This window comes from Cetorhinus maximus, chromosome 1 (assembly GCF_964194155.1).
Source record: "Cetorhinus maximus chromosome 1, sCetMax3.hap1.1, whole genome shotgun sequence".
Classification (NCBI taxonomy): Eukaryota; Metazoa; Chordata; class Chondrichthyes; order Lamniformes; family Cetorhinidae; genus Cetorhinus; species Cetorhinus maximus.
In genome coordinates, this window is record NC_135879.1 from 16,034,595 (window position 1) to 16,058,321 (window position 23,727).

Here is a 23,727-nt window from a genome sequence, read left to right on the forward strand (position 1 = left end):
AACAGTACCAGTAATCTTTGTTAAGTGCTGAATTAACTGCTGTAATACCTAACTCAGAGAGCTGTCAAAAATTGTTAATGCTTTTTTTCATAAAATGTGATAGGAACAAGCACTTAGAATCAATGCAATTAATGTATTGTCAATATATATAATGGCAATCTAATATGAATGGTAATTATAACATTTAAGAATTACAGTACAATTCTCTGGTCACCCCGTGTTATTAATGCTTATCTTGTCCAATCTAATCACCATCAAATCTCTTAGAAGAATGGAGTATTACTATGCAGCTTCAGTCTTTTCTGAGCAACACTAATTGACTTTCACTAGCGTTTAATATTTAATACCCAAAATTCCAGATCCAGTTAGGCATTAGCAAGACTGAAGCTGTTGTATTTGGACATTGCCACAGACTCATTGACTTCATTGTTGATTTCATTTCTCTCCCTGACCATTGTCTCAGGTTGAAACAGACAGTTTATAACCTACCACCGCTGCTTGATCCTAAGCTTCCGACCCAAAATCCTCTGTATCAGAAAGACCACCTTCCTCCACCTCCATACATCAAACATCTCGGTGCTTGCCTCACCCCATCTGCTGCAAAAATCCTCATCATGCCTTTGTTACCTCCAAGCTCAACTGTTCCAATGCTGTCCTGGTCTACCTTCCAAGTTCCACCTCCCACAAACTTCAGAGCATTCGAAGCTCTTTTGCCCATATTCAATCTTACACCAAGCCCTGCTCACCCAACATTTCCTTGCTCACTGACCTGCATTGACCCCTGGACTCCATAACTTCTCAAATTTAGAAATTAATTTTTGCCATCGCACATCCCTACCTCTGCAATCTTGTCCAGCCTGCCAATCTGCCGAGAATTCTGCATTCTTCCAAAATTTTCTCTCTTACATTGTCTCTTCCTAATCCTTTTGCCCTAATATTGACAATCACCGGTCCAGCCTTTTAGGCCCTAAGCACTTAACTCACTCCCTAAACCTCTCTACTTCACTCTCTGCTGGGACTGTTCTTCTAGTTCATGCCTTTGACTAGGTTTTTGGTCACCTTCTTAACATTTCTGTTTTCGGTTCGGTGTCAATTTTTACCTGATGACGCTTCTGCGAAGCACTTTGGGATATTTTTTCTATGCTTAGGGTGTTACATGCAAGTTACTGTTGTTTACGATTTCTATTAAATCCCATTTTAGTTACCTCTGCTTCACTGGAATCAGCCCCAGCATCTCAACTTTCATCTCATGACCATAGTTTTTGACCCCTATCATCTCATTCACCATTGCTCATGTACCCTGTCCCTGCCTATAAAACTCAAAATGTTACTGGCCTTTCTTATAGCTCTATCTACCGAAAGCGCACTTTCAATAAATTGCATATTCAAAGTCATTTCTTGCTTTTCCTCCTAAATGTGTCGCTTCAGACTTCCCCATATTAAATTATATCTGCTACTTCACTGCTCATCCTATTTATGCCCTTCTAAAGTCTTTAACAGTTCTTCTCACTGCTTTCCAAATTTGTGTCATCATCAAATTTTGAGATTGTTCCCTCTCTGCCCAGTATTGTTATAATAAGATAAATCTATTATTCCTTTAAAGGTCTTGCTTATTCTTAACTACATGAAATAAAATCATGAACTTTTGGCTTTGGCTGTATTTGTTACCCACCTATAATTGGTGGAGGAACGTTATGCTTAGTGTTCTTAAAAGTTCATTATGTGCTTCTTAAGATACCCTTAAATAGTTAACCCATTTTGTGTCAACTTTAAAAACGAAAAGATATCACATATTTATATCACAGAAAATGGACATGTCACAATTGATTAAATATACAATATACAAAAGATTAAATACATTCATGGAGCTGAAATTGCGTTTGTACAGATTCCTTTTAAAATTGTAATTCCTTTAAATTGCACAGTTTAATTAATTGAGAATATCTCATGCTCTCAATTACCGGGAACGTCATGCTGTAAACCTGATAATTCCAAGCTTTGATATGGTTTAATGGTTCTCATCCTTGTTACTTTGGAAGACGCATCGAACCTTTATGCAGTGATACCTGCAGAGGCATCACCCGCTGAAAATGCTTGTCTGTCCTTAATGAATATATCTCAGCTTCTGTTACTGAACAGATTTCATCCTGCAAATAAGTAGCTCATTCCAACCAGTCTGAATACAAATTCACAGACAATGCTTTACAACTCTGAAGTTGTTGCAATCAGGAACTAAGTATTCAATAGAAAAACATATGAACATTTTTACAATAGCTTTATATGTGAAAATACAGCAATACACTAATTTGGAGGCCCTGCCTGATCTATATACACAGATTCTAAGTCTGTACCTTATGCATCCAGTTATACATTTGGCTATTCAGACACCTTACTGTTTGCAAGCATTTAATACAATCTTTTGTTATTTGGGTCAATTGTTGCATAATTCCCAGGGTTTGAAAAGGTGCAGCTCATCAAGTTTTGTCTTAAATTAATACGTATCATGCTGTTCATTCATATAAATTCTGATTATATCTAATTTTAGCAATGCTCAAGTATTTTTGTCGTACATCCCAAAAATCAGAAAGTAAAAAGCATGTGACACACAGGGAGCTTTCCATGGTTTTCCGTGGAAATGTACACCCGCAGTTTTCAGCTTTTCCGATGGAGGTTACAGATTTCTACTCAGGCAGATAATATTCGACAGGTCAGAGATTGTAGGTAGTGCCTAGAGTGATGAGCAACTTCTGTCTTTAAAACAGGCAACATCTGCAGGGAAAGACTTACAAGGCAATCATACAATCAAGGGGATCAGATGGCATTATCGACACATCGACTGAACCAATTATGTGTTTCCTTCTTGCCTAGTACTTGTTAGCATTTACATAAAGGCATCACACAAGGATATGATGTGATTTGGAGCCTGAGCTCCCAGAAAAAGGTCTCAATTTCATTCCGTTTCAAATTCCCAACACTTGCATCCTCTTTTGAGCACTGAAGTTAAGTAACTTATATGAAAGTTATGATGCGACAAAGCCATTTAAGCAAGAATACAGTGTACAGTTGCCAATTGTAAGTCATCGAATACTTTGTTTAATCTTCAAATGTACAAATAACATTCCGTGATTGGAAAAGTACATCTCCTGGATTGAAACACTGGGCAGAAATTGGTCTTGCACAGCACTACACATAGGGCATTATTACATTGGCCCCATCTGAAATTCAGCTCCATTGAGGCCAAGGGATCTGACTATTGAAAAGGGATGTTTAACAGGCAGCCGATAGGCCACCACAATCCTGTGCTACGGAAGATGAATTTCTGCTCCACCATTTTACCAGCACCACGGACTCAAGTAATTTTCCACAATTATTTGGTTTAAATTAGTATTATTTACAGAGGATTTAAAGTGCAAGTACCATACACAGCACTATAATAGTGCACCCCTTTGATACAGGCTGTCGTCATCCTGTCCAAGGTCTACCTTTCAAACACTAGTGGATTCCAAGCACGGTTCCAATGGTTACAACTTCATGTCATCCTCTTGATTTCTGCTGCCTACTTCAGTCAGTGCTACTGTACAGTTTGTGCAGTCTCCTGTCGTTGTGAGTGCTGAAGAGAACGAGGCAGCCCAGGGACCACAAAGTTTAACACACACAGCAAGTTTTGGACTGAGCCTTCTCTGTGGGATCAGTGGCAGCAGTTGCTATAGGGAGGGATATAGGGAGAGGATAAATGAATGAGAAACCAATGAATGACAGAAGATAAGCAATTACGAACAAAACAAAACTTCTTTGGCGCTTCAAGGAACAAAAAAAAAAATTAAAGGAGCCCTATGGGCCAATGTTCATGATGCCCCCTTGTTCTCTAAGTCCCCATCTCCCTATGTTCTTTGTGTCCCCCATATCCCTGTGTTGCCTATGCCCCTTTCCCAATGTCCTCTACATCTTTTAATCTCTTCATGCAATGTGGGCAAGGCCAGCATTTGTTGCCTAACCCTAATTGCCATAACTGAGTGGTTTGCTTTGCCATTTCAGAGGGCAGTTAGGAGCCAACCACTTCACTGTGGGTCTGGAGTCACATGGAGGCCAGACCAGGTAAGGACAGCAGGTTTCCTTCTTAATAAGCCAGATGGGTTTTTTTATGACTATCAATGAGACTAACTTTCAATTTCAGATTGAATCTAAATTCCACCAGCTGCTGGGGCATTTGAACCTGTACCCCCAGTGCATTAGCCTGAGCCTCTGGATTAGGAGTCTAGTGACATTACCAATAAACCACCATCTCCCCAACTTTTCTCTGTGTTCCTATATTCTCGATTATCAAATATTTCTTGCTTGTAAACAATTGCACTTTCTGAGCTACCCAAAACATATTTTCTTAAATTTTGATTCGGTTGCATGAGTTTTTGACGGTGGTATCCTTTCAATATATCTCAGCACCAATTTAATACAGATTTTAAATTTCTAATCTAATTCCTATACTTCTTCTATCAGTAGACTGCAGATATCGATACATTACAACCTTAACTTGACAGTTATAAATCGCAGCCATAATCATACTTAAAGGTGGCCAATTAACTACTGGACAAGTTCTATTTTCACATTTGCGGACTCCCTTAATTGAGAAAAAGAAGTTCAAAAAGACTTTTGTAGTTATGGGCACTGACTTGCTGGAAACATTGAGAAATCTGGGCTTTGCTAAGCAAGTGAGCGAGGTGTCAGTAGATTCAAGATTCCTGAGGTAGGGGAGCCAAGGTGACTGGCAGAATGGCTTTGAGGCCTAAAGGGGATTTGAATGCAGAAAAGGTAGACAAACAAGAACCCAGCTGGTGAGTACCATCAAGCAGTTACATTTTTTTTTGGAAGGGAATTGGATATATACTTGAAAATCTTTTATGGCTATATGGAAAGTGGATGGGGAATGGTACTTGTTGGATAACTCTTTCCAAGGGCTGGAATAGATACAACTGACAGAAAGGGCTTCCTCTGATTCTAAGTTAGCCTGAGTTCCACATCAAAGGCAGTCATCTCAGATTGGGACACTTCACCCCTCAATATTAACATTGCCCCACACCAGTGCACATACATATCCACTCTATCTTTCTTGCAACCATGTGTCACGCACAATTGCACTTCTCAGTGGTTCTTTTCAATGTGATTTGCATATTTTTAAAAAATTACAACCAGTCACGGAACAAACATGATAAATGGAGTATTGGCAAAATTTAAAAACAAAAATTTAAAGGTCAAGCTAACCTTTAACCAAAAAAGATCACCTTCCTGCTCACCCCACTGAATCAATCATTAATGGATTGATGCATTTATGAAACTAAGTTACATGCATTCCAAGGTGTGGAACATCAGTGACAGAAAATGAAGATTCTTCTACTTTGCTGCAGCTGTTGGCTGGATCAGCTACACCAAGAGCGTGTCGCTGTTTTGCATTAGACCTTTAGTGCTTCATTCATGTCAGCATGATATGCAAAAAAAGCATTAAATTCAGGTACAGACTTGCCAGAATAGCCTGGCTTTTCACCAAGAATAAGGCCTGTACAGGACATTGCTCTCCAGTGGACTTTGGCATCAGTTTAATACCCAAAATGGACACAACAGTTCAGTAGCCATTTCATATTGTGGCATGCAAACACTTAGTAACTTTGTCCCTGCCAAATTTGCTAATTGGCACAAAGCTGCTCATGCATCTTTGTCCAACATCACCTGCATTAATGGGATGCACATGTGGATGATCAGCTCCCTCTAAAATAGGAACCAGCAATGTTAATCTCATTGCATATGCGCACACACATGTTACATCACACGTGATTTCATATTCAATGTCAAGAATCACGCATATACATGTGGGACAATTGCTGGTGCTCCACATTCGACAGGAAATTGAAGCACCCAGGTGTGCATATAATTCACTTTAATCATTGGTTTGATGCACTGTAACAATCTCAATGCGAAATTATGCCTGTAAATTGATAGAACTGCTGTAACTTAACGTAAGAACATGTTTCATTGTGAATTTAATTTCAATCTCAAGATCAGTGCATAAAATTTCATCTTTTCAGGAGTAAGTTCTGTCTTTCTCCCCCGTAGTTGATTCCTTTAAGGGCTGGTCATAATGATAGAAAATTCTTTCAATGTAATGGTGTAAAATATTCATGTTTATGGATTAGAGAATATAGGCAGAAACGAAAAACCAAGTGCCAGAATCACACTGGGCACTTGGTATAAACCTGTAGAAAGTGCTTTCTACAACAATGGAGATTGCTTTAGAGAATTAGAAAATGAAGGATGATATTTTTAGACACCGAGAGCTGGGAAAAAAAAATTTGCTTCTCTGTCGAAATGTTTACTTCAGGTCTTCCTCAAAAATATTCCACCCCCTTCTTTTTGTTCCACTGTGCTGGGCCATTTCTATTTGTCACGACACTCATGTAAAAGGTAGTGTCAAATCACTGCCAAATCGCAGGAAGTGTTCTCTGAGCTGACATCACCGAAACCCATTTCACTTAGGAACCCACAATAGTGTATAAAAGTGAGTAGGCTTTCATATCCTTATGCCGGGCGTGATTTGAACACAGGCCTCAGAAGGAAAGGGAGAATGAATCACCCATCCTCCTTGGGAAACCCATGGAAATTAAAGCCCATGGTTTTAAGCCAATCTTTGATTATTCCGCATCTGTAAAGTGAAGCTTGTGTTTCCTCTAACCTTTCTTAGCTTCTAACTCTTCTTGCTGCTTCTGCTTTGCTTCTTCCAAAGCTTTCACCTTCACTTCATGTTCATCGGCGAGTTGCTTCCACTCTTTTCTGTTGTTGAGTATACCATCAAGCATCGGTGTGATAGCCTCATGAAAGCGAGAGAATTCCTGAAAACAAGCAAGTACAGCTATAAAACTAGACTGGTACTGCGGCACCTGACTAACTATTGCATTGAGATAAAAAAAAAGGGCTTCATTTTGTCAGAATCTGAAACGTTGAAATTCGGAGAAACAGTTTCCTCTTTGTCAAAGCACTGTGTTCATTCAAATAGGCTTTTAAAAAAATTTGCATAATGCAAGTAAATTATGTTTCTTCATTTGTTCAATATTGGAAAGGAATAATTCAATTATTTTCCTGTGTTATTTGGAATCTAGCAGCAAATAAAACAGTTGAGATTGTTTAAATTAATTCCTTCTAGAGTCGCCCCAAAATGAACCATAGATGTTTAGAGTAAAACGTATGGGCTCAGACTGTACTTTTGTTATAATGTCAGAGCATGATGCTAATATCAATCATTTCCGCCAAGGGAAAGTAGCTTGGCTGGTGGAGAAAACGGCCTTCTCCATCAGTTCCTTCAAGGTGGCTGTGGTGGGGAACAGACCGTCACCCACCTACTTCTGAAATGTGCCTTTGCAAAGCAGACCTGGAAAGAGAGGCAGTCGAGGTTCATCCCGAGCAGCTCCATGATACAGGACTCTGCGCTCTGCAGGCTGTTCCCAGGGACGCACACCGAGATGAGCATCAACTGCTGCTGTAGGACCATCAGCTCAATGAAAGATGCTCTTTGGTTGCCCGCAACCTAGTGGTCTTCCAGTGAAGAGCTGTCAGCTATCAAGTGTTGCAGACTGGCACATTCCAAGGTCCAGTACTACATGATGAGGGACACACTAAAGCTTGGGGCAGCCACTGCAAACTGAAAGAAACTGATCTGTTTTGTACTTTACGTAATGCTGAATTTGAATTGCTGTGTAATGTACCTTTAGAGATTTTATGAATAAAGTACATTTTTCGGAGAAAAGGGAATTATTTTGTTTGCTTATGGTCAATGGTGTCACATTGTCCTCAGACACTGTAGTGGGACAGGTCAGCTGCTCAGTCAATATTAATACCATCCATAGTGGTTTTGTCAACCTGATTAGCATTCTAAGCTAAATTTGCTGTTCCTCTTTTATATGCAAAACCCATCCCATCCCATCCAGATTAATACAGAGCTGCCTCTGTGATTAAATTAGCTATTGGGAAATGTTCATCTATGTTTCTGATGCCACAAAAAGCACATCCAAATGTTTTAAATGAACTATTTTCCAATCATTGTTTGCAACAATGGTGCGTTGCCAATAATAGGTTTTGAACAGGTTTCAATGTTTTGATTCACACCTGGGTGTTCATCCAGTCTGGATCCATAGATTGCCTTTTAACACCTACAATCTATATTGCTTGCTATAGGGTGTAGTTAATTTGTTTACGGTAGTAATTGGAGGGAAATCATTAAAATAATGACAAAATATTTTTAACACATGCTCTGACGTAAAGCCCCTTAGGTGTTACAAAAGAAATGAAACTTATAAAACATATTTGAAATATTTACCTTGTAGACAAATGTGCACACAAAGTCGATGAAACCAACTTGAAGCTTGGGGAGATCATCAGCTTTGTTCCTGTCCATCATGGGCTAGGATTTTAATTAACAAAAGCAAAATGTTATAATCTATGAGCATTAAATACAGAGTTGTGTTACTTTGAATCCGTGAAACACATTGAATTGGATTTAATCATCATGGCGGTGTTCCTGCTGATACACCCAAAAGCAGGAAGCATTCCCAATTTGGCAGTCTGCAGGAGCCAGTTAATTGGTTGCCGGGTGGGGGTGGGGGGAGGCTGCACCTATTATTATGGCTGCCCGCCTCCAGGAGCTGCCAAGCTGCCAGCTAATTGGTGGGCCAGCAGCTCAGCAGCGCCACGGGGAGCGGTGGCCACTGCTAGGACTGCACCTGGAAGAAGAAGCCGCAATGGATGGATGGCACCCTCAAAAACAGGTAAGTGGGGTCTGTGGATGCCTGGTCTAGTTAGGCAGGCCCTGGCGAGAAGGTTGGGGGTGAGGGGTGCTGTTGGTGTGGGCAAGCGGTGCCACTGTCGTGGGGGTGGCCATTACTGCTGGCAGCCCCTGCCTGGGCCAAAGAGTGCCTGAATAGAAGGCACACCCACCACTCCAAGCCTGCTTTTAAAATGTGAGTGGCAGTGGGAACAGGACCTTAATTGGTTACTTAAGTGCCTCATTGGCCTCTGGGCTGGAGAGGCGTCCTCCACTTTCCCCACTGCTGGCAAGAAGGCATGGTGGTGGGAAGATGACAGGCACATCACCTCTGCTCTCTCATGCCACTTTACGGCCCTCTCCTCAAGTGCCCCCCAGCCTGGCCCCAGATGCCTGGTAAAACCCAGCCCATTATTTCTAAAGCTAGTCAGCAGATATTCGTTAATTATGTAACTTAAATTGTTTCTGACTGACACAAAACTGGACTGAAACACAGAGCCTTGAATCTTGGCTTGAGAAAAGAGATGGGCTGAAGGTTGACGATAGATGTCTTTACAAGCATGAAGGAGCTTGAAAGGGTAAATGTAGAGAAGGTATTTCTACTTGTGGGGACATCTGGAACTAGGGGTTATAAACTTAAGATGGTTCCTAAACTCAGTAGGGAGTTCAGGAGAAACTTCCTTACCCAGAGAACGATTGGAATGTGAGACTTGCTACCACATGGAATGGTTGATGCGAATAGCATAGATGCATTTAAGGGAAAACTGGATAAGCACATGAGGGAGAAAGGAATAGAAGAGTATGCTGATAAGGCAAAATGAAGTGGGTGGGAGGAGGTTCGTGTGGCTTTGACCAGCACAGAGCAGATGGTCTTCTTTGTGCTGCAAATCCTTCGTAAAACTGAAGGGTTTGAATATTGTTTCATACTCACAATGGGATTCTGTTCTAAAACAGTTCTTTCCAAGTCACCCTGTTCCCAGAATTCAGCTGCTACTAACAAAGCCACCTATTGAACAACACAACACAGCTGATCAGTACAGCTCGGAATTCATTGCGTACAATAACAACATTTACCTCCATAATTTACCTCAGCACCATTTTTTCCTGGTTTAGTTTTCTCTCCGAGTGTGAGCCCAGATTGTTTGGCAGTGGGTAATTTGATTGAGAATAACACCAATCCTGTTCTCATTCACTGCTGGTCACTGGTCAGCAATTGGGAGCGGGACAATTGGCAGATTTATTTTCCTCTTCCTATTCAGGGACCCTGAATGCAGTTTGCTCGTGTTCCTCTAGTTGAGATCAGCTACTGTAGCACTGACCAAGTATCAAAGCCGGAAATATCCTGGTCTGCATGGTTTGTGATAATTACCCTTTTTTTTTGGGGATTTTTAAATTTCCCTCCTTTTTAGCTCTCCCCAGGCTATGCCTCATCACCCAGCAATAAACCACAGGCAGACAATTTGCTCCCAGGTCGCTAGCAATACCACATTTCAAGTGAAGTGAAAGAGAGGTGATTGTCCTTCTGATGTTTGCTCCTCGCAATCAAGTTCAACCTTTCCACATCCTTGCAACCTTTGCTTTTTTAAAATTCGTTCTTGGGATGTGGACATCACTGGCAAGGCCAGCATTTATGGCCCATTCCTATTTGCCCCTGAGAAGATGGTGGACCATCTTCTTGAACTACATTTGATTTTTCTGCAGCAGTTTGGTACTGAGTGGCTTGCTAGGCCATGTCAGAGGACAGTTAAGAGTTAACCACATTGCCCAGTAGGTTGCAAGTGGTTTCCACAAGGTAAAGGGATGTGTCGTTGGCTTTAAGAAGCTGACATGTACAAGTAGTGTGGTAGTTGATGGTCCCTAGCGCTCGAGGATGATGGCACCAACAATAAAAGGATCACAAGTTCACGGAGGATGTGCCGAAGAATTAATGACTGACATTGTCTACCTGACATAAATGGAAAGAGTCTTCTACTTGATTCCCTGATATTGTTTCTTGCGATTTGCCTCTACACTGGGTACGGCAATGGGTACCCCCAAGAATCAATGGTCAAGTTGCACTGCTTCAAATGATTTGGTGCTTTCTGTCACCTTCCGTCTGACTACAAATGGCATTGTTTCAAATCAGCATGTAATACCCATATTTCATCTGAGAGCAGTGAGCAGGTTTTTGATAAACTCCAACACCTGATAATATTTATTATGGGCTATTGGCTATTGTTTCATTTTCACTTAAGCAATCTATCATAAGTGAAGCAAATTTTCCACAGACTAAAAACTCCTGTTCACAATGTTAACAAACTCTTGGCACGATCTGTTTCTGATGTTAATCTCATTAAAGCATTATCCCATCGAAAACAGATAGATTCATGCCTTTGTTAATGTGGCAGTCAGAGAAATGTCTTTTGAACACTTTGGAGGTGTCAATGGCTGATGCCAGCAATGTGAAACAGGCTTGTTAACAAGTTAACAGCCTGTTATATACTGCAGCAGTTTTTATTTCCTATTGACTTGGAAAATATTTTTTTCTTAATTTGAAACCAAGTAAAGGTGCCAGTGGGACTAGGAAAAGAATCTTCAAAAAGTTTGTAAAATCGTTTTGTGAACTTCAGCAGAAATAAGATCAAGTGCAGTGAACACCAGCACTTGGAAGTTCCCCACCAAGCCACTCACTATCCTGACTTGGAAATATATTGCAGTTTCTTTACTGTCGCTGGGTCAAAATCCTGGAACTCCCTCCCTAACAGCACTGTGGGTATACCTACACCACATGAACTGCAACGGTTCAAGAAGGCAGCTCACCACCACCTTCTCAAGGACAATTTAGGATGGGCAACGCCCACATCCCATGATGAATAATTTTTTTAAAATCACCTGCTGATTTGGTACAAGTCCATATTGAGCTGCTGCCACAGACCAGTTTCACCTCCGTTTAAATGTTATTAACTAATATAACCAATAATTTTGATGCTCATGTTTGCAAGATGTGCAATACACAACAATGGAAAACACACTTCCATTCATTAAGAATAAAGAAATCAAAACTGTAAAGCGATAATGGTCTAAGGAGGTTGTGAGGGAATTCCCAGTTTCTCTTTTAAGCATTCACCCATCTCTGTCCGTGGATAAGCTAATAAGTATTAACTTGTTGCATCTATTTTGAAACACATTGACAAAAAGGTTGAGAACCAATGGCTTATATCAATGATGTGAATTTGGACGCGTGGGCTGACTCTATTGGCATGTTACACAATGGCTGCAACGTTCATGTAAAACAGCCTATGGATAAAGCCCTGGGTCACGACAGCTGCATTTTAGATCTGAATATCGAAAACTGCAGGGGTGATCCAATCAGGTGGGCACCAGTTCAAAGTTCTGGGTAGCATGAAAAGTTTCATCTGAGAACTCACCTTGCTCTGAACCTCCCAGGGTTTAGCAATGGCCGACAAGTCACAGCCTGTCATCATCATGGCCCTGAATGTGACAAGAGCAAGTATTAAAGGATTAGAGAGCATCATAGCACTGAAATCTAGCTGGGTTTCCTCAATCATCAGCAACATCCTTGATGCGATTGTAAGAATATTTTGCTTACATGACAATCTCTTTCTTGGTCGTCTCCAGTGACATATAATCCACCCATGTCGACTCATCCTCATAGGTTTTTGACAGGTCGACAATTTTTTGAAACATTGTTCTCTTTCTGTAAGAATGAAAAGAAGAAACAACCTGTGGGTTATGTGATTTTACAGTGAACTGCACATAAACTCCAATAGGGCAAGGCTCACTCTCTGGCAAAGTGAACTCTCCATACTAGGTCCCTCTCTCAATGACTTTATTGGAGGTTCCTGCCTGATGACAATGCGGTCCTGATTTTTCTTCATCAAATAACTACTGCTTTTTTAAAAAATAACATTTATATTAACTGGGTACCACCATGGTTTGGGGAACTTGGACATAGTGTCAAGGGAAATTAGATAAGCACAAGGGGGAGAAAGGAATAGAAAGATGTGCTGATAGGGTTAGATGAATGGGGTCATTAGGAGCCTCATGTGGAGCATAAACATCTGTTGGCCTGAATGACCTATTTCAGTGCTGTCAGTTCTACGTGTTAACAGTTAATATTATAAGGCTGTCAGCATGTAATCCAACAGAGAACAAAAACAAAATATTGACAATTTGAAAAGTTTTTAGCAGCAAACATGGGTATTAGATCAGCGAAGTCACCATCCACTTGTTTACACAGCTGGTAAAAATGCATGTACTTCCCCAGGATTACTGTGCTTTTTTAATGAGGATAAAAGGGGTCCCCTGATTGACTGAGAATTATTGGCAAAACCCAGCATTTACAGTCTCCTTTGCTCTGTACTAAAGTTGCTTCTGTGACATCCAGTGACCCAAAAACAAAAACTGAAAATAAACCCAAATGCATGATTAACAGTAGAAGCTAACAGTAAAAGTGAATTCAAAGGGTGTTTAGCCCAACTATTGTCACAAGAGACCTGCTGGTAGAGTAATCTCGTGCGCTAAACTCCGCACAAAACCACAAACTTTGCCCTGGAAAATGAGTCCTGGACACTAGGTGGCACTCCTTGCCAGCTGCAAACCAGGCAACACTTAACATATTAAATACAAAAGTGAATTGTTAGCGCCTGACAATCGCTAATGAAACGATTTTGAAAGGTTTTTGCTCTAGCAAAGTTTTATTTGTACCGATATTGACAGAATGTTTAATGGCAAGGAGGTTATAATATAAATTGGGAAATGTTGATGCACAAAAGGGACTTCGGTGCCCTTGTACACGAGTCACTGAAAGCAAGCATGCAGGTGCAGCAAGCAGTTAAGAAGGCAAGTGGTATGTTGGCCTTCATTGTGAGAGGACTTGGGTACAGGAGCAAGGACGTTTTACTTCAGAAGGCAATTTCATTGAAACCTACAAAACTTGCTTCTGGCAAACTTCTGTTGACGCCAATGAGCAGCATCCAGGCAACTCAACCTTTGTCCGTCCCTGACTGACAGATGCTGCTTTGCACTGGAAATGGCCACACATCTGACCCAGTGTCACCAACTTTGATTGGAGGCATTGCTAGAGGTCTGGTCAGGTGACATTCTGACCACATGACATCTGACCATGCGGTGCCTGGCCATGTGGTGCCTGACCACCTGACGTCTGCAAACATTACTGTATTTACCCTACCACAGTCGGATCCCCTGTAGTTGAGTATCTTGCTCATGGTAGCAAGGCCAGCAGCTGTTGTGTCAGGAATTCTGAGAACAAGGAAGTCAGCTGCGAGCAGGTGAAAAGGGGGAACTGAGGGTGGGGAAGGGGGAAGAATTTGCAGAAGGGGCTCCAGAGGTGTGAGGAGTCTTGGTTATACCAGTAATGATTGGTAATTCACTGAAATTGCACTGACAACTACTAGTTACAACACCACACCCCCTCATAACTGAAATGAAGGTGACAAATCTGAACTTGGAATCTCAGTCACTGTGCTCGATCTTTGTATATTGGAACTGACTGTCACTGACTGACCTAAAGCAAACCGAGAGATCTCACCAAGGGCAGTGGGCTCTGTGTTTCGGTCATTCCTTACAGGGCACATCGTTCTAAACTCAACTCAGCACCAACACGCCTTAAAGAGACTTACTGTCCCTTACTTAAAGTAGAGTGCCAAGTCTGTCGCAATGATAGCAATATCCATCAGATGAAAGACATGCTCGTACTGCCTCCTGTTCAAGTTCTGGAAAATGTTCAGACCCTGGAAGGGAAGAAACAAGACACGTTTAAAATGGTTGCCCAGCGACACCGTACATCAGCGCTGCACCTGCGGGTCTACGTCCAGGAAGTAGCTGCTTAGTTATGTTGAGAAGGAAGGGATAAAGCAGCAGTCAAAATGAAGCTCTTCGTTACAGGGGCAGAGGGAGGAAGGGAAGGTGTATTTATATAGAACCTTATCACGTTTCTCAGGACACCCCCAAGCCTTTCACGTGTAATTGGTCAGCGTGAAGTGTGGTCACCGCCGTTATATGGATGACACCATCGGCCACTTTGCACACAGCAATGAGATCTTTTTCCAATCTCACCCCTTCAGGCATAAGCCTTGCTGGGGTGGCCGGTTTTCTTGGGCAACAGCACAGCCCGGATGTTGGGCAGGACCCCACCCTAGTCTATGGTGACCCCTCCCAGCAGCTTGTTGAGCTCCTCGTCTCTGTGGATGGCGAGCTACAGGTGGCGAGGGATGCTGCGGGTCTTCCTCTTGTCCTGGGCCGCGTTGCCGGCCAGCTCGAGGATCTCAGCCATCCGGCACTCGGGGACAGCAGCCAGGTAGACGGGAGCTCTGGCCCCGACATGCTCAGCATAGTGACCCTTAGGCAGCAGCCAGTGGATTCGGCCAATGGGGAACTGGGGGAGCGAGTCTTGACCTTGGCACGCCCTTTGCCTGCGGTTGGACCAAACCTCTCTCCCCAAGAACAAGCTTCTCCGAGCAATGAGATGAATGACCAATTAACTTATGGTGGTGTTGGTTAAGGGAAAAGTTTTGGACAAGACTACTTTCTGCTGGTCTTTAATGAGATCTTACATAATCATGAGACGCAGCCACTCAATGTCTCATCAACACCTCTAACAATGCGACACTCCTTCAGGGGCTGCACTGAAGTTTCAGGCCGGTTCGAGTCCTTCAGCGGGACTTCAACTCAACAGCTGCTGACTCAAAGCCAAGACTGTTCTCAGCTGAGCCAAGTGGGTGGAAGAGAATAATCGAGGAGAGTAGACCTCTGCCATTCTCGTGTATCTGCCAACAGCTGAGCTCTGTAAGCAGGTTGTCTATGCACCCGCTCAGATGTGAAAATGGTGGGCTGGATTTAACGGGGCACTGTGGTCCCCTCCCCAGCCAACACTGACTAAAAGGTCAGAGGGAGCCTGCCCTCCACTCTGCATGGCTGCCCTATAGGTGTTAATTAACTTGGGGCAGGACTTCAGCAATAGGAAGTCCCTCCACAGAGAGCCACCAGGCAGTTGGGGGCCAGCAGCTTTCCAGTTTGCAGTGCCACTGGGAGTGGTAGCCACTGCCAGTATTGCAGCGAGGCCTACAGGAAGGCGAGCTGTGCCGGAGCCAGAACTGGGTGTAAGCCTGGAGTCTTACCAGGACCAGGCTGGCAGGCCTTGGCGAGGGAAGATTGGGGGGGTGGCAAGGGGGTGGAGGGCCAGGGTAGAAAGGCTGGGATGGTTGGGGGGGGGGGGGTGGGATTTCACCTTGGGGAGAGCCCTCTGATGGGTCCAGGCCCATTAAGGAGGGCCCCTACCCACCATCAGCCCACACAGGCTGGATGCTTGGCATGGGCCCCTCCTGCCATGGTTAAATCCCGGCGGCAATGGGATGAGGCTCTAATGTGGGCATGAATTGGTCACATAATGACCTCAATTGGCCCATGTGCTGGCCGGCCTCCCAGCGCCCCCACACACCCAGCTGCTGATAAATTTGCGGCCGGAGCAGGGGTGGATGGGTAGGCGACGGGCACAGCGCCCATTGGAATTTTTGTGCTGCCCTCACATTCAAACCTGCCAGCAGGGGGAGCGTTAAATCCAGCTCAGTGAGGTGTACGGAAAACCTAAATGGTGGGAAGCAACTGCATGAGGGACAAAAGGAATTGGTTTGCAAGTAGCAGCGAACATAGCTTGTTTCCTAAATTATAATGTAGCATAAGCCATTTAAGATCCTATTAATTATTGTTCATAATTTTTTGGAAGACCAAAGCAATGCCTAGCAATTCCTAAACACGAATTAATGTCACAATTAATTCCTCCAACCTTGGCCTAATATATAAACACTTCTTAACACCCAAAACGTTCTGTTGGCTTCTTGTGTGCCAATCACCCCGTTAACCTTCAACGATACCTAACACTCACTAAAACCCTAGATATCATCAGATAGGTCCCACAAATTTGCATATTTAAAGAAGAAAATGCTCAGGTTTAAGGACACCTGCTCATTAGAGCAGGTTAAAAAAGGCACTTGGCAGCCCCTGGGTGGCCTTGGCGAGGGAAGCTGTGGCATGGGGGAGGGGGGGTGCAAGGGGGTTGGAAAGGGGTCGGGACATTGGTAGGTCAATGGCCTGCCCAATTCCTGGCAGGTGGGCAGGGTTAAAATCTCCCTTTCGGTCTTTTCCTCCCCTGTAAATTTCACCTTAAAAATTTCAGTTCAACGTCATCGAGCACCTCTCCGTTTAATCTTTACAGCCTTGTGGTTTCACACACAATGAACCTTGAACCTTCACCTTGGTTGCCTGGATACCAGTGAGGCTGTGGCTGGTAACGTGAAAAGCCCTTTAACACTTGCATTAGCAGACACACAGGCCAGACCATGCATCTCATCCAGTAATTCATTCTCAGGACAGTTCTGAAGGTGAGTAATATCCAAGGATGTCTTTTTTGATTGGACCTGGCCAATCTGTAGCGCACATGTTTGTATTTCACGTATCCAGAATTATGTTTTTATTCTTATATTTATTTACATATTCAAATGTCACTTTTTTTTTTCAATGCATCTTCAGTTGCCTCAGTTTTTTGTGTCTTATTTCTTCTGTTGACGTTGACGGAGTGAAATTTATCTTGCAGTCAATGGGAAATGAAGTCGGGCGGGTGTAAAAGGAGAAGCCAATGGGCCGTCACTCATTTGTGCCACTAGTCAAGATGTATCTCACCTACAACCTCTCCTAACTATGTTCTGGCTTATTTCACCCAAAGATTTATTTCTGGCTCAAGCCTTTGCTTGTGTTTATCAGTCCAACATAGTGCCGGGGTTAGTAAGAGGGCTTTGTCCAAACATGGAGGCCCACATAATTTAGAGTCTCACCTCATCGGCAAGTAAAGTCTTGCTGAACTCCAAGTGATGACGTTCCATAATTGAAGAACCATGCAGTTTTGCCAGTGGGTGCTGGGATCTGGTAACAGATAAATTGGCAATTACAAATGTTCGTTGACAACAGTAAATTTGCAGAGAAATCTGAACTAAATAAACACACAATTCTATTGCCCTCTCTTCAATAGTTACATCACAGGCTGGTGTAAGCAAAAACAGATGAAATGTCTTTTAAAAAGTGCAAGTGGACTACTTGTCCATGTGTAGCTTTGCTCCAAGTATTCCTACGCCTCCAAAAATAGATTAATCATTGAATGGTTACAGCACAGGAAGGAGGCCATTCGGGCCATCATGTCGGTGCCGGCTCTCCGGAAGAGCAACTCAGCTAATCCCATTTCCCCGCCCTATTCCCACAGCCCTGCACATCCAATTCCCTTTTGAAAGTCCCGGTTGTATCTGCCTCTACCACCCATAATGAACATGAAGGAAAGAAAATGCTTATTTTTACTTGTTGATGCCTTGCTAAGGATATTATTGATGTACTCATGTAGCATTCCACAACTACTCAAATCAAATTAAAAAGTTAAGATGTTACTCCAAGTCAAACCACAACTTAGTCAGCCTAATGAATGGAGATGTTTCAAAAGCAACAGTACAACCATGATAGGGGTAAATGGTACAGAGAATTGTCCCCCTTTTGGCAACTCAATGTAAGGGTGGTATCTCCATCATCCATGTGACTTCACCATTGGTCTCCTTCCAGGGCCCTCATTGACCATGAAGGATGGGTTTGGGGGCAGTGTTGCTATTCCTCTGCTGGGGAGGGAGGAGATTGTTTGCTGCTGAACCCTTTAAAAAGCAGAGGTTGATTGACAGGACAGAGAGGTCATCACTTTTTAAGCTACAGGAAGGAGCTGCAGCTCTGAGAGTGGTCAACAACAAGAAGGACTCCCAGGTTCTCAGGCGTGCGAGGCTAGGAGGAATCAACTTGGCTAGTGGGGGCAGGAAAGCCCATAATGGAGTGGCTCACGCTGTATGGAGGAAGATTATTGCAAGGGGGTGCAGTATAAAAGTAGGGAAGTCTTACTACAACTGTGCAGGGCATTTGTGAGACCACACCTGGGATACCGTGTACAGTTCTCGTTTCCTTACTTAAGGAGAGATATACATGTGTTGGAAGCAGTTCACAGAAGGTTCACCAGGTCGATTCCTGGAATGAAGGGGTTGTCTTATGAGGAAAGGTTGAGCAGGTTGGGCCTACACTCATTGTAGTTTAGAAGATATGAAAGGTGATCTTACTGAAAGATATAAGTTCCTGGGGGACTTGACAGGGTGGGTGCTGAGAGGGTGTTTCCCCCTGAGGGGGAATCTAGAACTAGGGGGCACAGTTTAAAAATAAGGCATCTCCCATTTAAGATGGGGATTAGGAGGGATTTCTTCTCTCAGAGAGCCGTTAATCTTTGGCATTCTCTTCCACGGAGAGCAGTGGAGGCTGGATCATTGAATATATTCAAGGCTGAGTTAGACATATTTTTGATCGAGGAATCCAGGGTTATGGGGGCAAGCAGAAAAGTGGAGTTCAGAACACAATCAGATCAGCCATGATCTTATTGAATGACAGTGCTATATAATAGAATGAAGAGGTGCAATAAGTCAGGGAATTGTTCCCAATTCAGCTACTGTTCCAATGATAGATGCTCCACTCTCATATTCTTTCTCTGCCATCACCTAGCTGACAGGAATTTAAATTATGCAAAGGATATCCTTTGCAAACATTCGAGCACCATCTGAAGTCACAACCACCTAACCCACTGATATTTCCCTGTCACAAGTACACCAACTAGGAGATGCCATTTAAAGGGGCAATGCACCTGCTCCTCTCATCACTATATGCTGCATGTTATCATAAAACAATAGCTACTGCTTATATTTACATAGCACCTTTAACATAATGAAACGTCCCAAGGCACTTTGTAGGAGCATTATAATACAAAATACGAGACTGAGCTACATGAGGATAGGCCAGATGACCAAAAGCTTGGTCAAAGAGATGGGTTTTAAGGAGTGTTTCAAAGAAGGAAAGCAAGTTAGAGGGTCGGAGAGGTGTATGAAAGGTATTCCAGAGCTTGGGGCCTAGGCAACTGAAGGTGTGGCGACCACAGCTGGAGTGATAATAATCAGGGGTGCACAAGTGGCCAGAATTAGAGAAATGCAGATAGATCTGGAAGAGATTATGCAGATAGGGAGGGGTGAGGCCCTGGATAGATTTGAAAACAAGGATGAGAAGTTAAAAACAAGGTGTTGCTTAACCAGAAGCTCAGAGGTGACAGGTGAATGGGACCTGGTGCAAGTTAAGGCATGGGCAGCAGAGTTTTGGATGTCATCAAGTTTATGGAGGGTAGAATGTGGGAGAGACCAGCCAGCTTGCGTTGAGGAGCTGAAACAGCTGAAATTAGGTGATGTTATGGTGATGGAAATAGGTGGTCTTAGTGATGGTGTGATGATTATGAGATCAGAAATTCATCTTGAGGTCAAATGTGACACCAAGGTTGTGGACAGACTGGGTGAATCTCAGGCTGTTGCCAGGGAGAAGGATGGAGTCAATAGCGAGTGAACAGAATGGCAACTGGGCAAAAACAAGTCAGCAGGCCATTCACGTTCCTTTAACATGCTCTTCTCCCCACTAAAGAGGAAAAGGTGGCACACAGCAACCAGTAGAAAAATGTACCTTGTGCAGAATCCTAACACTGAAAATCCCGAGTGCGCCAAATGGAGAGCTCAGTAAATATTAGGCAGGTAGGCAGGATAGGATGCGGGGGATGGTGAGTTTGAAGATGAAGTGGCAGACGGAGGTTAGTGATGTTTGGCAAGGCTCCATCGTGAATAATGCAGCTTCTCCTGCTTTCTTAATGGAGTATAATATCCTTACATTTAGTTGCTATTTCTTTCAGGTCAACTTAAGTGCACAGCTACACAAACTCTTCTGTGTTTTACATCATGGATGGGCCTTGGAAGAAGGGTGGGCCACTCTGAAGGAAATGTAATTAATTCCAGAGACATAACTGCTGCCACTTCCAGGTCCACAGTTATGGCCATTTCATCACCAATTCTATCGTGGCATCTTACCTGAGCAAACATCAGCCCAGGGATGCCCACTTCAAAGCAAACCTCTCCAATAAGACAACAGCGACATGCCTAACCCATACACTTGATGTGCCTTTCATTAGATGCTATGGCACATGACATGTTCTTGTTGGTGTGTCATAGGTTACAAATATAAACAAACGCTCATCTTTTCTTTGCGGAGATGAAAATATGGCCCCGAAATTCAGAGGATAGCAGCATGTTGAATAAAGATTGGCCATTGTTTTTGTTCACCCCTCTTAACCATACCCAGTTTCAAATGGGAATATCTGAATTTATATATTAATATAGATACATAATTTGATTCGATAAATGTGCAAAAGCTTTTCTTCTATATTTAATTTATTTATTTATGTTTACCAACTAAAATGGTGTTTATCAAACGCATAAATCAAATTTAAAGAAAAAATGGATAAGCGAAAAGGTATTAGACCCAATAAGCTTACTAGTGTATTGATATAGACGTGCACAGCTCCATTCCAGCTCTTTAATTAACACCATCTCTGTCTCTGTCCACTTTCTGTTACATATTTGTACAAGGTCAAATCATTGGGAAATACTTGCATAACCTGTGGATTTAGCAATATCCTAGGATATTGGTTTTGCATTTGGAATCACTAACCCCATTGGGGAAAAAAATACATTGCTGTTGATGTTTTTAAATTTAAAAAAGTATGTTGTACAGGAAGGTGAGCAGATGCTTACATTGCTTGTTAGATTCCTGGTTCTAATGAGATAAAGTGTGCATCCTGCTCAGTAGTGTATGCTTTCCTGTTGTGCACATGTTTAATCCTGTCTTGTTCTGGATGTATCCCATTCTTTAACATATTTCTATGAACATTGATAACAGATGATAAAATAACTAAATAGATTGAACAAGTTGGCGATGAACAGAAAATGGAGTATTTATTTTGGTTTTAAGCAAAAATGCCAATATATTCGATATTTTACTGCCCAATTCTTCTTTTGGAGGTGTAATGCCAATGACAGCCCATTGCCTGAAGGGATAGGCTCTGACTCCCCATGACCCGGAATTGGATAGAGCGGTTCTGGAAAAGTGAGTGAGTGAGTGAGTTTAACTTAAGGGAGGATGCCTTCTGTTCATTAAGAACTTACTTCAGTTGATACAAGTTGTTGGTCCCTCTGTGATCAATATCGTGACAGAGGCCTGCAGTTATCATGGCCATTCTTTCCAGATCTGTGTAATATCGTTTCAACTGCCCCGTCTGCAAACACAAAGAAAGCTGTCAGATCTAGCGCGATCAATCGATACATCACAGGCGTCTGGCTGTGATCACGCATCTTATAACAGCTCTCTGATTGGAGCATTGCAATTTACTGATCACCAGGTATTCTCAAATAGTAATCGGAAATGATGGGCCCGCAGAACAGTGGCCACGTTCCAAGCTCTTACAAATGGCCAGGAGGGGATTTCAGTTATGCCGCAGTGGCGCACCCAGCTCTATAGGAATTCCCGGGCTTCAGCCTATTTACATTAACTCGGTGCCAGTACCAGTGCAGTTGGGTTGCCTACTATGTTGGCAGACACATCAATAACTTGGATTGATATAGTGCTTTTAACATAGGAAAATGTCTCAAAGATGCTTCACAGGGGCCTAGTTTCAATTATGAGTGCCCAGGTAGTCTGTTGGTTATGTCACTGAGCTCATAATCAAGAGGGTACAAAACTAAAATACTGGGCAATGCTGGAAATCTGAAATAAAAACAAAAAATGCTGAAAATGCTCAGCAGGTCAGGTAGCGTCAATGGAGAAACAGTTAAAACTTCAGCTTAATGGTGGAAGGTCACCCTAAAACACTAAGGCCCAGATTTTCATCAGCTTGGCCAACCTGACTTTTAAAAATGGCCACCTGCAGTTTGGATTTTTGGTCGGGGGGGCGGGGGCCCTCTACTCACCCCCTTGCCCAATACTAATAGTGCCAACTCATGCCAATCCATATCCCCCACCTACCATCCTTTGCCCTTACCCCCTCTGTTGCCAAGTATCCTAGTATCTCTGGACAGAGCTTTGACAGGTTTGACAGCTGGACAACTCCTTAACATTTCCTTGACATCTGGACAGTTCCTTGACAGCTGAACAGCTCTTTGACAGCTTGACAGTTCCAATGATTTTGTGCTTAAAAAGTGCACAATCATGTTCACTTTTAACAATCCCAAAGAGTGCCTTATCTCTCCCAAAGGTATCCCAGGGCCTTATCTCTCCCAAAGAAATCCCGGGACCCTATCCAAAAGGGTACCTTACTCCCCAAAGGGGTACCCCTGGTTATCCAAATGCATCCACCAATATCAGATCTCCTCTTGCCTCTTCTATTCTGTACGCTCCGGATCCCACAGTCCTGTTCTTCCAAGAATCCACTTTGATGGAGGCAGCTGGTGATTTAAATGACCAGCTGCCTCCGTGAATTGTGTATGCACAAACCCCGGCCCAACTCCAGTCCCAAACCACCCCCCAGCGAAGATGGGAAATGCCAGGCTTCAGGGGTGGGTGGAGGGGACTTAGAATTTTCGTCTATTTCCGGGATTTTCTCCATGATGGAGAACCTCTCTGTCGTGGCGAAAATCCAGGCCTAACTCTGTTTCTCTCTCTACAGATGCTGCTTGGGCTGCTGAGAATTTCTGGCACATTTTTTTTTTATTTATAATTATCTAGGCGAACAGACCAGAGACGGTGAGTTCAAATCTTCCTATGGAAATCTGAGAATTTGAATTCAATTTTTAAAAATCTAGAAAGTAAAAGGCTGGCATCAGGAAACATCACCATGAAGCTGTTGGATTTTAGTAAAATCCCAACCATCTTCGATAATAATACGACGATTTACTCCTTTGCTTTCAGCCACCTTAGAACATTTGCCTTCATCGACTGGGTATAGTTTTATACCCAGATTGACTCTTTTGTAGTATGTAATA

At 42.8% G+C, this 23,727-nt stretch overlaps 1 protein-coding gene across 1 annotated transcript in view; it reads right to left on the bottom strand.

Moving 5' to 3' along the window:
- Positions 1 to 1,087: 1,087 nt before the first annotated feature.
- LOC144674473 (rod cGMP-specific 3',5'-cyclic phosphodiesterase subunit beta-like) overlaps positions 1,088 to 23,727 on the bottom strand; it is a 62,877-nt gene continuing 40,237 nt past the window's right edge. Inside the window, exons 14-22 of the mRNA XM_078535825.1 lie at positions 21,916 to 22,025; positions 17,650 to 17,737; positions 14,453 to 14,553; positions 12,390 to 12,497; positions 12,208 to 12,271; positions 9,732 to 9,806; positions 8,357 to 8,440; positions 6,719 to 6,875; positions 1,088 to 3,704 (exon numbers count right to left, since the gene is read on the bottom strand). Coding sequence (XP_078391951.1) covers positions 3,646 to 3,704; positions 6,719 to 6,875; positions 8,357 to 8,440; positions 9,732 to 9,806; positions 12,208 to 12,271; positions 12,390 to 12,497; positions 14,453 to 14,553; positions 17,650 to 17,737; positions 21,916 to 22,025 — 846 coding nt within the window. The 3' untranslated portion in view covers positions 1,088 to 3,645. The remainder of the gene's footprint in view (positions 3,705 to 6,718; positions 6,876 to 8,356; positions 8,441 to 9,731; positions 9,807 to 12,207; positions 12,272 to 12,389; positions 12,498 to 14,452; positions 14,554 to 17,649; positions 17,738 to 21,915; positions 22,026 to 23,727) is intronic.